Source organism: Thamnophis sirtalis, unplaced genomic scaffold (genome assembly GCF_051295495.1).
Source record: "Thamnophis sirtalis isolate CommonGarterSnake01/CBP01778 unplaced genomic scaffold, rThaSir2_p1.2 scaffold_13, whole genome shotgun sequence".
Classification (NCBI taxonomy): domain Eukaryota; kingdom Metazoa; phylum Chordata; class Lepidosauria; order Squamata; family Natricidae; genus Thamnophis; species Thamnophis sirtalis.
The window spans coordinates 2757421-2772817 of record NW_028261393.1 but is presented as its reverse complement, the minus strand read 5'-3'; the positions used below and the strand labels follow the sequence as shown (position 1 = coordinate 2772817).

At 47.4% G+C, this 15397-nt stretch overlaps 1 protein-coding gene across 1 annotated transcript in view; it reads left to right on the top strand.

Annotated features, from left to right (window-relative positions):
* Positions 1-15397, top strand: part of RYR1 (ryanodine receptor 1) — a 159537-nt gene that overhangs the window by 117578 nt on the left and 26562 nt on the right. The window contains 6 exon segments of the mRNA XM_087727948.1: positions 822-898; positions 3114-3187; positions 3928-3945; positions 12377-12457; positions 13404-13492; positions 14120-14248. Of these exon segments, the coding sequence (XP_087584074.1) occupies positions 822-898; positions 3114-3187; positions 3928-3945; positions 12377-12457; positions 13404-13492; positions 14120-14248 (468 nt within the window).

The following is a 15397-nucleotide window of genomic DNA, read 5'->3' as shown; positions in this document are numbered from 1 at the left end:
GAGCTGAGTGTCTTTCTATGTTGTCCCTTCTTCTGTGGCTGCAAATGATGCACCAAACTTTTTGTGGCCTGTCAGCTCTTCTCCATAAATGGGCGGGGCAGGACCCATTGGTGGGAGGGATTGGGGGAAAAGGGGTGCAACCCATTTTTGCATCTTATATATATATGCGTGGGTGATCATGGGGGCACCCAGGTGCTCCCATGTTACACCCCTTTTAGGCGGCCTGCACTGGTTGCCAGTTGTCTTCCAGGTGCGATTCAAGGTACTAATTATGGCCTTTAAAGCGCTCCCTGGATTAGGCACAGGGTACCTGCGAGACCACCTACTGCCACCAATAGCCTCCCACCGTCCAGTGCGATCCCACAGAGTTGGCCTCCTCAGGGTGCCGTCGGCCAGACAGTGTCGGCTAGCGACCCCCAGGGGGAGAGCCTTCTCTGTGGGAGCGCCTTCCCTCTGGAATGAGCTGCCCCCGGAGATTCGGACCCTCACCTCCCTTCAGGCTTTCCGTAAAGCCGTTAAAACCTGGCTGTTCCGGCAGGCCTGGGGGTGATGAGTTCCCTTCCCCGCTCGAATTGTGTGACTGTTGATTGTTTTTTAAATTTTCTCTGTATCCTGTTCGTTGTTTTTGCCTTGTCTGTATTACCCCCTGGGTTTGTTAGCCGCCCTGAGTCCCTCCGGGAATAGGGCGGCATATAAATGAAATAAATCTATAACCTAACCTATAACTGCTTAGAGAGGGCTGAAAGCCCTATGAAGCGGTATATAAGTCTAACTGCTATTGCTATTCTCTGTCCATATGTTGACTTTCTCTCTTTCTTCAGAAAATGCTGGATTATCTGAAGGAGAAACGTGAGGTGGGATTCTTCCAGAGTGTCCAGGCACTAATGCAGACCTGCAGGTACTTAGCATTGCCTTCTACTTTTTTCTTTCTTTTCAATACTTCTCATTATCTTTTTGGCCGCAATCTGGAGTTTGAGGTCCTCTAGATTGGTTCCCACCACAAAACCGCGTTCGACTAAACCGCGCTCGACGAAACCGCGTAGCTGACATCATCAACAGGGCGATAACAGCGCGGAGACAGAAGCACGCTGTAAATGCTAAACCTAAAATTAACCCCTAAACCTAAACCTAACCCCCCTAAACCTAATCCTAAACCTAACCCTAAACCTAACCCTAACCCTAAACCTAACCCTAAACCTAACCCTTAACCTAACCCTAAACCTAATCCTAACCCTTAACCTAAACCTAACCCTAACCCTTAACCTAACCCTAACCCTAAACCTAAACCTAAACCTAACCCTAACCCTAACCCTAACCCTAACCCTTAACCTAACCCTAACCCTAATCCTTAACCTAACCCTAAACCTAACCCTAACCCTAAACCTAACCCTAACCCTTAACCTAACCCTAAACCTAACCCTAACCCTTAACCTAACCCTAACCCTAACCCTAACCCTTAACCTAACCCTAAACCTAACCCTAAACCTAACCCTAAACCTTAACCTAACCCTAAACCTAACCCTTAACCTAACCCTTAACCTAACCCTAACCCTTAACCTAACCCTAAACCTTAACCTAACCCTAAACCTAACCCTAACCCTTAATCTAACCCTAAATCTAACCCTAACCCTTAACCTAACCCTAACCCTAACCCTTAGCTTAAGTTGAATCGGCTTGCTTTCAAAGCGCTATTTAAAGCACCCTTCTTTCTCCACGCTCGCTGTTGTCGCCCTGTTGATGACATCAGCGACGCAGTTTAATCGGGCGCGGCTTAGTCGAGCGCGGTTTTGTCGTGCCACGCTCTAGATTCACCAAGGTCCACCGACTGGATAAGATCGATTTGTATAAAGTTGCAAACTCCAGTCCAAGTCTCTTTCACATACCTCTGGTCCAAAAGAAAGGCTGTAAAAGACTTGAAGAGTCCTTCACCAATGGGTGACAGGGAAATGCCAAGAACGTTGAGGTCACCATGAGTATCTTGGGGAGAGATAGGAAGAAATGAGAGATGTTCTCCCAGAACACGTGGTGGCCTAAAGTTTGGAGCTCCATAAAAACAATTTGGGAAGGACTATGGGAACTCCAGATTTGAGGAGGACTTCCTATAAGCCACTTTTCTTCATCTGTGGGACTCCTGTGTGTGTCTGATGTTTAATTTCCAACAATGCCTTGAAGCTAAGTTGGGGCATCACAGGAAATTAAGATGGTGACTCAGATCAAGAGGCAAAAATCATTAAAGCATCTGTTGGCCAAGCGGTTGGTTTGTCTGTTACTGCTCAAGATGGAGTCCTAATGCTCAAAAAAGTAAGTTTACTTATGAATGAGAGAGCACGTGCTAAGGAAACGTTATTGGTGGCGCAGTGGTTAGAGTGCAGTACTGCAGGCCACTTCAGCTGACTGCTATCTGCAGTTCGGCGGTTCAAATCTCACCGGCTCAAAGTTGACTCAGCCTTCCATCCTTCCGAGGTGGGTGAAATGAGGACCCAGACTGTGGGGGGCGATATGCTGACTCTGTAAACCGCTTAGAGAGGGCTGAAAGCCCTATGAAGCGGTAGATAAGTCTAACTGCTATATTGCTATTAAGTAGAAGTTAAACTAGGTATGGGGTTTCAAACTCAAGGCCCAGGGGCCAGATCCAGCCTGCAGGATGCTTAGATCTGGCTTGTGAGGCCACTCTGGAAACAGTGAAGGAGCAGCCTGCGGTGCAGGTGGCCCTTCCGAGCTCCCGTTTCTGCTGGCAGGGGGTTGCAGGAGACCATTTCAGCCTAAAGCGGAACTCATGAGGCCTCCGGAGCTTCGTTTTCATTGGCTTGCAGGAGGCCATCACAGTTGAAAACGGAGGTCAGGAGCCCATTTTCGCTGTCAGAGTGCTCGGGTCACCACAGGCACCCCCAACACAAGTGACGTCAAGCTGGCCACGCCCACCCTGGGCTCCCGAGGTCAAACACAACCCTGATGCGGCCCTCAATGAAATGGAGTTTTGACACCCTTGAACTAGGTCGATGTTATAACCGTCATCCTGGGAACTGCTACCCCGGTGTTTATTGGTCCTACATCTGCCATTCTACTGTTTCCTCACTTCCTCTCTTGTTCCGTCCCTCCCCTTTCATTTGCAGCGTGCTGGACCTCAATGCCTTTGAGAGGCAAAACAAGGCTGAAGGACTTGGGATGGTAACAGAAGAAGGGACAGGTAAGTCCTCCTTGTCCCGGTGCTCCAGGAAATCCACCAAGAAGGAAGCTCCTTCCTCAGCTCTTCTGCCTCCTGAGGCAGGCGGGTACCCTACCCCTCCTTCCGACACCGCCAAAGTTGAGCCTGGCCACTGGATTTTTTGGGGGGGAGGCCTCCCCCCCCCCCCCGGGCCAAAAAAAAATCAGCAGGGGAAGCTACGAAGCTTTGCACGTGGGACATCATCTCCTACCTGTCATTTTCTGGAAAATGTCTTCCCAGGCTGGATGTGGAGCAGGCTCGGCGCTGTTTTGAAGAGGGGGGCAGAGTTTGCATCTCGGGGAAGGGATGCAAAAGAGGTTTTCCCCCCCCCCCAAGATGGACACTGGCTTCTTTCCCAAGCCTGCCTAGTGTTCATCCTCTCCCTCCTCTCCCTCCAAACCCACCCCAGTCCTCTGCACAGCCTCTTTGTCTTCACTGCTTCCTTCTCGAATTAATTGAGATTTCTAAAACCAATAATGGAACTTCCCTTCTCCCCATCCACATTCCCCCACCTGAAGGTTCCTCTGGTTCTCATCCGTTCTCTGTTCCACGTTAAATGGCCTTTTGATTTGATTTTGATTTTTTTTTTAATTTTTGCTCCCTCTCTCTCTCTGGTTTTATAATGGTTTCCTTTTCCTTCTTGCACTCACCCCCTCTCTCCTCCTTCCTCCTTCTCTCCCTTCCCCTCCCCTCTCCTGGTGTCACCGCTGCCCCTCCCTCAGTCATCAGTCGTGAAAATGGTAAATAATCTCTTTTGCTTTCTCGTGAAATTGCGTTTTTTTTTCTTTGATCGTCAGTTTCTCGGCTTCTTTTCTTTCTTTCTTTTCCCCATTTTAATTGCCGTTTCTAACCTGGAAGGTAAAAAAAAAAACTGATTGGAACCCCCTCCTCCCACTTCCTCCCAACCCTGGTTTAGAATCTAGAACCTTAGAACCCCGGAGGAATTCACCATGGGTGTCTTAACATACCGGGGGCTGCAAATGTAGGGATTTTAGAAGGCCCTGCATTTTGGTCCTACTAAACCAGGGGTGTCCAAACTTGGGAACTTTAAGACTTGTGGACTTCAACTCCCAGAATTCCCCAGCCAGCCTGGGAGTTGAAGTCCACAAGTCTTATTAAAGTTCTCAAGTTTGGATACCTTGTACTAGATGATGGGCAAGATGAATGTCGCGACAGGGATCCTTAGGCAGAACTTTGGTGATTTTTGCTCAAGTGTACATTGAGAATGGTTGGGTCATCTTGAGCCAAATGTCCTGGAAGTTCTAGATAGTCCCAACTCCACATTCTTCAGACTGGACTCGATATTGGTGATCAAATCCCCAAATTGCCTCAACTGAGCTTTATCTGGGCTTTATCTGGAATCTCAAGCGAAGCAGACAGGCGTTTATAATCTGTGGTCCAGTCAAGACTAATGATAGATATATCAACCCAAGAATAATGATAGATGGTTCATTCAATCAATAGATTGAACCATTTGTGCTTATCACTTGGAGATGGGTTGACTATCTAGGTTGGTCTTTGGAAACTGGGCCATGTTTTATGGACAGGGTGGGTAGTTTTCTCTTTCAAGAAATGAGCAGTTCTGGGTAGCCACGATAGGTTTCAAACCCCAGCTTGGAGAAACACCTGAAGTCTGGTGTTTTCTAAGGAAGAGACTCCACTGAAGTCCAAAGTTCAGGATGGAATAGCTTTCCCACCATGGAAGACAGTTGGGTTCTTCTGACTTTTGAGTGAAGGCATCATGATCAACCAGAACCTGGCCGAATAAACACACAACCAGTGGTGAAATTCAATTTTCTTTTTACTACTGGTTCTGTGGGCGTGGCTTGGTGGGCGTGGCAGGGCAAGGATACTGTAAAATCCCCCTCCCCTCCCCACTCCATGGAAAGGATACTGCAAAATCCCCATTCCCTCCCGATCAGCTGGGACTCGGGAGGCAGAGAATAGAAGGGGGCGCGGCCAGCCAGAGGTGGCATTTGCCGGTTCTCCGAACGACTCAAAATTTCCCCTACCGGTTCTCCAGAACCGGGCAGAACCGGCTGAATTTCACCCCTGCACACAACCCATTACATCCGTGTCAACCCTGAACTGTTGGAGGGGGTTCTGATCAGTCTTCAGAGGGGGGGCAGGAAAGTGTCCTCAACTCTTATTTGGTGCATGTCCTTTAGTTGATGAATTTTTCCCAAGTACCACATTCTACCTCCCACCCCACCCCCCAAAAATCAAATTAGCGTTCTGCATATTGTTGTCTTGTAAGCGATGCTCCTGACTACTTTGGATGCAGATCTCAATTCTTCACCCACCCACCTACCTACCTCTCCTTTTCTTCTTCATCCCATTTTCGGTGTGGCCCACTTTGTTGCCTCTGTGCCCGCACCCTCCCCACATTTTGTTCACAGCACCGTTGTCCCAGCTTAGAATGGTGACAGAGGAGGGTGCAAGCATAACTGTGCGGCTGTGTTGGTGGCATAAGTGCTTTGTAAGAGTGCAGTATCTTTGTAACAACTAGCTGTTGAATCCTATGTCTTCAGTACCCATGTGGGTATCTTCTCGTGTTTTGTGTTTCGAAAAAGTCTGTGCCCGTGTGTTTTTCGAGATAGGTCCCAGTGGGTTAAGCAAGTAGAAAAGTTGCAGAGTAAAAGCGTAGTATATATATACTACGCTTTCTTGGGCCTCCGTCTCGTCAGTAAACTTTGTCCTTCTCTTAAGAAATGTGTCCGTGCAAGATAGTCCTTAACTTTAGTGAGTTTGCAACAGCTTTGAAAAAAAAAACGAATTACCAACAGTAACGACCGTCGCGGAATGCTAACAGTCATGTGATCAATATTTGGACACTTGGCAATTGGCAGGAGTAGCATTGTAGTAAATCTGTAGAAATTGAGATAGCGGACATTTTTGGCATCTAAAATTGCAACCATCCTTTTGGTTAACTGTATTCTTGAAAGAGTGCAGAGAAGAGCAACAAAGAGGATTAGGGGACTGGAGACTAAAACGTATGAAGAACGGTTGCAGGAACTGGGTATGTCTAGTTTAATGAAAAGAAGGACTAGGGGAGACATGATATTAGTCTTCCGATATCTCAGGGGTTGCCACAAAGAAGAGGGAGTCAAGCTATTCTCCAAAGCATCTGAGGGTAGAAGAAGAAGCAATGGGTGGAAACTATAGAGCCGAGGTGGCGCAGTGGTTAAATGCAGCACTGCAGGCTACTTCAGCTGACTGCAGTTCTGCAGTTCGGCTGTTCAAATCTCACCGGCTCAGGGTTGACTCAGCCTTCCATCCTTCCGAGGTGGGTAAAATGAGGACCCGGATTGTTGTTGGGGGCAATATGCTGACTCTGTAAACCGCTTAGAGAGGGCTGAAAGCCCTATGAAGCGGTATATAAGTCTAACTGCTAACTAATCAAGGAGAGAAGCAACTTAGAACTGAGGAGAAATTTCCTGACAGTTAGAACAATTAACCAGTGGAACAGAAGTTGCCTCCAGAAGTTGTGAATGCCCCAACACTGGAAGTCTTTAAGAAGATGCTGGATAGCCATTTGTCTGAAGTGGTGTAGGGTTTCCTGCCTAAGGCAGGGGGTTGGACTAGAAGACCTCCAAGATCCCTTCCAACTCTTGCTATTGTATTGTATTGTTCTTATTAAATTCCTGGCTTAATGCAGGAAAGTCTGTATTATTATACCACTATCCAATATTATCCTTGCAAGTGGTCCTCTAATATTATATTAGCATATTTTAAGAAGCTCGCATAATAGTGCTTGTTCTAGTATTTGATATCATCTTTTTTTCCTTCTCTCTCTCTCTATACTAAATGTCCTTCTGCTATAGTAACTTTATAGCAACCACATTATGGCCTTCCTTGTTAGTAATTCACCTTAGCACAAGAGCACAAGAGCCATATCCATAGATCCATGATAATAGCAGCAATAGCAGTAGACTTATATACCGCTTCATAGGCCTTTCAGGCCTCTCTAAGCGGTTTACAGAGAGTCAGCATATTGCCCCCAACAATCTGGGTCCTCATTTTACCCACCTCGGAAGGATGGAAGGCTGAGTCAACCCTGAGCCGGTGAGATTTGAACCGCTGACCTGCTGATCTAGCAGTAGCCTGCAGTGCTGCATTTAACCACTGCGCCACCTTGGCTCTTAATGATGGTGAACCTGTGGCATGCGCCGGAAACTCCGAAGACCACCTGGCTGGTATGTATGCATGTGCCGGCCAGAGGGTCTTCGGGTTTCCGGCACATGCATGCACACCACCCAGCTGGTCTTCACGTGCCCCGGAAGCGCCAGAAACCCAAAGATAAGCTGGCCAGCACGCATGCACACCAGCCACCTGGTTTCCGGCACTCTGGCGTGCGCATATGCACTCGGTGCCGGAAAGGTTCACCATCACTGTCATAGATCGTGTTAACCCCTTGTCCTCATAAACCTCCTGTATTTTGTGCTTTTAGACAGGAATGTGCAGTGTTTTCAGTAAATAATGATAATGATAAAAGTACCGGGACTTGCAAATTGAAGTTGAGCGACTATGGAAAAAGAAATAGCATGTTAGATTAGATTTAGATTTAGATTTATTACATTTATATGCCGCCCTTTTCCCCGAGGGGACTCAGGGCGGCTCACAATTCAAATCAGGGAAGGGGGGGGTACAGACAGGGAATAAAAAAGACGAACTTAACAATACATAATTTAAAAGCACCCAACAGTCATGCCATTCGAGGAGGGGGGCAACAGCTCTTTAGCCCCAGGCCTGTCGGAACAGCCAGGTTTTAAGGGCTTTGCGGAAGGCCTGGAGGGTGGTGAGGGTTCGAATCTCCACGGGGAGAGGGTCGGAGCAGCCACAGAGAAGGCTCTCCTCCCGGTAGTCGCCAGTCGGCATTGGCCGGCGGATGGAATTTGGAGGAGGCCTAATCTGTGGGATCTAATCGGTCTATTGGAGGTAATTGGCAGCAGGTGGTCTCTCAAGTACCCATTGTAATTGGAGCCCTTGGAGCAATATCCGAAGGGCTACCTCGCTATTTGGAAATTTTAAATTTATCAGACTTGGACATTCTGATTCTACAAAAAAACTCCCTACTTGGAACAGCTTATATCCTCCGACGTTACCTTAACAGTTCCTAGGTCCTTGGTTAGGACTCGAGCTGTTGAGCTACCAACCAGCCTGTGAATCTCACCAAAGATTAACCAAATAATAATAATAATAATGAGGTCTGGATAAAATAAAATCGTTCCATTCCAATTTAATTCAATTTAAATTATTGCAATGCATTGATCAGTGCACACCAAGAAATTTAAGGGCATTCCCCCGTTGTTAAAAATGACAATTAAGAGGCCAATTTTTTGGAAGAGCCGCACCTTGGGAATCTCCAGATTTGAGTATTTGTGTTCTTGAGGTTGTAGCTTCCCTATTGTCCTGTCTTTCTAAAACGTCGTAACTGTCTTGTCCTGCTTAGCTCCTCTGCTTTCCCAAATTTGATTCGATTGGGTTTTTTGAAGACCCCCCTGGGTTTTTTACCGATTCGAACTGCCTTCAGATAAAGTAATTCTTGACTAGGTGAGTTGGAGCAGCAAATGTCCTTCTCTCTTCCTCCCCTTTGAGCCCAGCTCCCATCTACAACTGCACAGGTAGTCCTCAACTTAACAACCATTCGTTTAGTGGCCGTTCGAAGTCACAACAGAACTGAAAAAAGTTGACTCGTGACCGTTTTTCACACCTAACGACCGCGACAGCACCCCCCGCGGTCGCGTGATCAAAATTTGGGCGCTTGGCAACTGGTTTTGTATTGATGACGGTCACAGCATACCTGGGATCACATGAACCCACCCACCCTTTTGGAAGTGCAGTGGTTCAGCTAACAACTGTGGTGGTTGTAAAAATGGGGTAAACCTGGCTTAAGAGCTCTTAAGAGAAATTTTGGGCTCCGATGTGGTTGTACGTCGAGGACTACCAGTTTTGAAGGGAAGATGGCGGTCCTCATGGGGAAAAATGATGTGGTTCATCTTGGAAGCAGAGAAGGCAACTTCACCCACAGTGGAAAAGGGTTCGGTCATTGATGTCAGTTGAGACATATGAATCCCACAGAAGGAAGAAAATGGCCTTTGTGTGAATGGGGAGGGCGGGCAGGTGGCGAGTCCTCGCCCTCCTCACACCAAACTTGGATTCATATCTTCATTAATGACCAAGGCCGCAGAACGGATGATGGACCTTCTACCACCACTAATTCTATTAACCGTCACGGGACAGGGCTGGTTCCTGGGTATCTTAATTCTTGCTTTCTTCCTGGTCCGCATTGACCTCTATCCCCTTCCACCGCTCTCTTGTCGTGCTGGATTTTCTTCGCTTGTGTTTTCTTTGTCCCACACCAACCCCTCCCTTCCCGTGTTGTGCGTCACACTCCGATCCTGTTTTCCCACTAGCGGCGGAAAGGGCCGTTCCGCAGAATGACACGGCAAAGACCGTCCTCCGCCGCTAAACATCACGGCAAGCGAGCAGAAGTGCGTCAACCGTGCTTCATCCGTACTCTGCTCGGTTCTCCCGCCCTCCTCTCCGCTCTCCCACCATAACGCCTCTCGTTCCTCCCCTCCCGAGGTTGAAATTCCATCAGGAGCGATGGAAACATTCGGCCGATCTGTTGACATCGAGCTGTGGCTGGGATGTCACGGATGTGGGGTCCCTTCAGCAGAATTTTGTGCACCTTCCTGCCTTCCTACACGATGGACTCAAGCCATCCACTAACCAGATGCATGGGAACCCCAATTCTACTACCCGCCGAGTCAACCACTGCAGCTCTCACTTTGGCTCGATTCTCCGGTCCTATTTTCTGAATGAAGTCTTCTTTTGCTCTGAAAATAATCATTCGAGATTGACGGGGATCAAATCTGGGCTTAGAACCCCTCAGCTTCACTGCCCGTCAGAGGCTGGTTGTTCTGACCCAGCTTCCCAAACACAACAAACTCTCTGAAGTGAAATCAATGATTCCTTGATTAGGAGCGCCATTAGCCCCGGCAAAAAGTTTCTCTCTCACCACAGGCGAACAAGTTTGCCCGGCAGGGAGACGAATAATCGTCTGCCACATCTATTCATCTCCACCCCCTGCCTTTTATCCCCAGAACTAGGGTGGGGCTTCGGTAGCAGCTTTCCTGTCCCAAGGACCGGCCCATAGATTTCCACTGCTCTCCTCTCCTTTGCCTTCTGTCAGGCACTGGATCCAGCTGTTCCTCCTCTTCCTCATCAGCCACCTCCAGACCTGGGGGCTGTTGACTCTCTGAGGGTTGAACAGACAGCCCAGGCTCCTCTCCCTGCCAGCTCCATTCCCTCTTCCCCCTCAGAGCTCTCGGGTTGCCTTGAGGCTGACCCTGGCTCCTACACCTCCTCCTCATCCAGTGGTGGGTTCCAAAAATTGTTCGAACCTACTCCGTGGGTGTGGCCTCCTTTGTGGGAGTGGCTTGGTGCCCATGTGACCGGATGGGAGTGGCTTGCCGCCCACGTGACCGGATATGAAGATGCCGACAACACTTGTCAGAACCACCTTAAATTACCTCCCACACAGCACTGGCCTGCATAAGAATATGATGTAAACTTGTTTTTTAAAAGGCATCTTTGGTTTGCGTTAAAACAACTTCAACACACGCAATGTTCTGATTGCACCACAAACGCAGTAGTCATCCTTACCTTTCCCAGAGGCACTGAGTTTTATAAATAGGAGCATGATAGTGTAGAATAATCACATCCAAGGACCAGTGGTGGGTTTCAAAAAAGTTTGGAACCTCTTCTGTAGGTGTGGCCTGCTTTCCGGGTCCACTGGTGGAACCTCTTCTAACCGGTTCGGTAGATTTGACGAACCGCTTCTACCGAATAGGTGCGAACTGGTAGGAGCCCACCTCTGTCCTCATCTGATTCGGCTTCTGGAGGGGCCGGGGGCTGAAAGGCCACAACACTGTTGTGTATATATTAAGATACCGAAACCCTCACAAATTGAAGAAGGAGCTTTTGAACTAATTCTTCACTGATTTGCTCCTCAACCGTTCCCTTCGGCGGTATTTCAAAGAGAGGAATCCTTGGTGCTCTCTGAGCTTGGTGGTTTTCTTGCAGACGTTTCATGGCCCAAACTAGATAACATCATCAGTGCTGGTAGCCAAATGCTACCACTCCTACCACTAGCATTGATGGTATGACCTAGTTTGGATCATGAAACGTCTTCAAGAAAACCACCAAACCTCAGAGGATACTAAGGGCCTCCCAATTGAGCTACAAATATTCTCCTTTATTGGTACTTTTCAAAGAGCAGCCCTGTCAGGGAATTTGCACTGCAGGTCTCCGAATGGAGTCAGAGACGCTGACACGAATGTGTAGTTTTATATAAATAAGTGTATTTTACAACTATGCATGCAGCAAACTAGATAGTCAGGCGAAGGGGAGCCTCGTGAGGTAAATCACAGAGCAAACAGGGCACCCAGAAGAAAAAGGCGGGAAAAGGGAAAGACTCCCTCTCCACACTCACAGCAACCAATCACAGCACAGATTGCCTCACGCAGGCGCCAGCACAACCAATCAGCTTGAGCTGTTGTTCTGGATCACTGCTCCAGCTCCTAAATTTAAATATCTGCCGCTACTACTAGTAGCGCTAATGACGTTACCTAGTTGGGTCGTGAAACGTCTTCGAGAAAACCACTAAGCTCAGAAAACACCAAAGATTTCCTCAACTCAACCCTGAGCTACAAATATTTTCCTTTATTGGTGCTTTTCAAAGGCTTAGCACAGACTTTGAATTGCAAATCAACCCCCCCCCAATCCCCGGCAATGCCTTTCATCTTACCATTGATTTGGCAGTCATGAAGAGCATGTAAAATTTGGCCAGTGTTTACCTAGGGAGCTATTGTTTGCAACAGGCAACGGTGATCTCCAAGACCTTATTTTTTTAAAAAAAAATTTGCAGCCTCCAGGGGAATTCAGCCTCAGTGAGTCCTGCAAGGTTGCATTTTCACCCAGTGTGCAGCTGTTATTTTTGCTGTGTGGATTGATTGCCTTGCTGCATTGGGGAAATACCAGCTTCTACTAACTGCGTTGCTCCCCTCGGCTCATCCCCATTCCTCTGCGCCCCTCCTCTTGCTATGTTGCGCCTGCTAATGTTAGCCAGTTCTGTCTTTTCCCTCCACCCCTTCCCCGCTCTAGGAGAGAAGGTGATGGCCGATGACCTGTTCACCCAGGACCTCTTTCGGTTCCTGCAACTCCTTTGCGAAGGACACAATAACGGTAAGTTGAACTTGTCGGACGCAAGAGAAGGAAGGGGTTTGCCCAGCAGTTGCGGGCTCCGAAATCGGAATGGAGAGACGGAAATAGGAAGAGCTAAATAAACATATAAACTGTTCTGACACCCCCCCCCCCTCGTCCCACACCAAAACACTCCAAGCCAAAGATACTTTACGGAATTTATTCACAGACAGACAGGTCCTTGGCAGCAAACCGGCACAGATAAGCCGGGGCAGCAATCCAGCCTGCCAAGCTCATAATACCGTTCATCAAACATTAGTTAATGCGTTGACTTCTGCAAAAAGGGCGTGTGCACAAGCCGTCCTTTTATAGTCTGGAGAGGAGCCTAATGACCACCAGCTGAGTGCAATTACCTCCTGTAACTGCGCAACTATTCCTGACGCCTATTAGCTCTTCGGTTCCGGGCATCCAGGAACAACTCACTGTTGGCGTCCAGATCACTCTCCCTTGTCTCCTCCCCACTGGTCCAAGGCTCAGGCGCCTCCTGGTGGCCAACCAGCCTCTCTGCGCCCTGCTCGGAGTCGGAACCCTGTCCAGGGTCCTCCACATCCTCCAAAGCTGACTCATAGGGCCCCTCGCTGTCGGAGTCTGGTGGCAGCTCCAACGGCTCCTGCTGGGCCACAACATAAACATACAACTCCCTTTCTGGGGTTGCGACAAAGAAGAGGAGGTCATCCTTTTCTCTAAAGGACCCGAAGGCAGGACAAGAAGCCTCCTAAAGGCTACGTACAGCCATTTTTGCAAAGGGGGCAGGGTTTCAGGAGGCCAAAAATGCTGTATTCAGTGTATAAGACGCACTCAGATTTTCAAACCCTCTTTTTTTGAGAGAAAAAGGTGCGTCTTATACTCCGAAAAATACGGTATTTGTTTCTGGTGAACCCAGGAAGGGAGCTGAGGTTCAATTCTCACCCACTGCTTTCCCTTGCAGACTTCCAGAATTATCTGCGGACCCAGACTGGCAACACCACCACCATCAACATCATAATCTGCACTGTTGACTACCTTCTGCGACTTCAGGTGAGAGCAGAGACCTCCCAGCTAAAGGTGTCCGAGGGAACAAGCACAGTTTCAACTCATTTAATGAAAAGAAGGACCAGGGGGTGACATGGTAGCACTCTTCCAATTAGAACAATTAATTAATGTGACGGCTTGTCTTCAGACGTTCCATCACTGGAGGTTTTGAAGAAGACATTGGACAGCCATTTATCTGGAATGGTATAGGATTTCTTGCTTGAGCAGAGAGTCAGATTAGAAGATAGCAATAGCAGTTAGACTTATATACCGCTTCATAGGGCTTCCAGCCCCCTCTAAGCGGTTTACAGAGTCAGCATATCGCCCCCAACAACAATCCGGGTCCTCATTTTACCCACCTCGGAAGGATGGAAGGCTGAGTCAACCTTGAGCCGGTGAGATTTGAACAGCCGAATTGCAGAACTGCAGCCAGCTGAAGTAGCCTGCAGTGCTGCATTTAACCACTGCACCGCCTCCAAGTTCCCTTCCAACTCTGTTATTCTGTAAGCTCAGAGATAATAACTCTGCTGCATCTGCAGCCATAATTAAGAGAATTCTTCTGGGGCTGTTGGATCTTTACAGGATGTTCTCTTCCGTCTCTCATGTTCCCTTCCTCCTCTTCCAAATATCCAGGAGTCCATCAGTGATTTTTACTGGTATTATTCAGGCAAGGACGTGATCGACGACCAGGGCAAACGCAACTTCTCCAAAGCGATAGCCGTCGCCAAGCAGGTCTTCAACAGCCTCACTGAATACATCCAGGTATGGCTTCGGAGATTTCATGTTCATTAAACAACCGATACCTTTAAAAAGGTATCACAAATATTACTGGTTGGCACAGATGGTTGTTACAGGTTACTGCCAGCATTCTAGGTATCAACCAAGTATCCTTAAAATATACGATGTTCTGAGTAGCACAGTTTTCTGCAGTTCTGCTGGTGTTATTGCGGGAATTAATATTATTATTATACTTTTATTCATTAAACATGAAACTCAGCCAACTGAACACATCAAAAATGTATCGCAAAGACCATCGACTGGTGTTAATGGTTGATACCAGCATCCTAGGTATCAATCAAGTACCTTCTTAAAATATATGATATATACGATAATCTACGATATATACGATAATATAAATTATATACTTTATTCATTAAACATGAAACTCAGCCAACTGAACATTCAAAAATGCACCACAAATACCAGTGACCGGTGCTAATGGTTGATACGGTTTGCTGCCAGCGTCCTAGGTATCAACCAAGGACCTTCTTAAAATATAAGATGTTCCGAGTAGCGCAGTTTTTGGCAGTTCCGCTGGTGTTATTGCAGGAAGCTGCAATTTGTTGATATATCTTATAAAATTCTTGGACATGGTGCCAAGTGCCCCGATGACAATGGGTATCACTGTTACATGCTTCATCCATAGCCGTGTAGTTTCGATGGCCTGGTTGCGATATTTTGTGATTTTTTCTAGTTCTTTTTTTTCGACTCTGTCATCTCTAGGAACAGCGATTTCAATAAACTTATTATTATTATTATTATACAATTGTATCACAGCGGCCAGTTGTTTCGCCGGATTTGGCATTGGTTACTAGTCGGGCCCCACCCAGGGGCCTAGGACGTCGTAACATATTTTCGTAATATGCGTGCAGTTCCAAGCAGTGCGGCTTTTTGCATTTGACTGATGGTGATTTTGTCAATTTTTAACTGTTTTAAATGTAATTCCAGTGCTTTTGGAATAGCACCCAGTGTGCCGATTACCACTGGAATTACCACTGCTGGTTTGTGCCATAATCGTTGAATTTCGATTTTTTGGTATTTTGCGATTTTTTTCATATTCCTTCTCGTCAACCCTGCTATCACCTGGTATTGCGATGTCTATGATTGTAACCTTATTTTTCTCAACCAGTG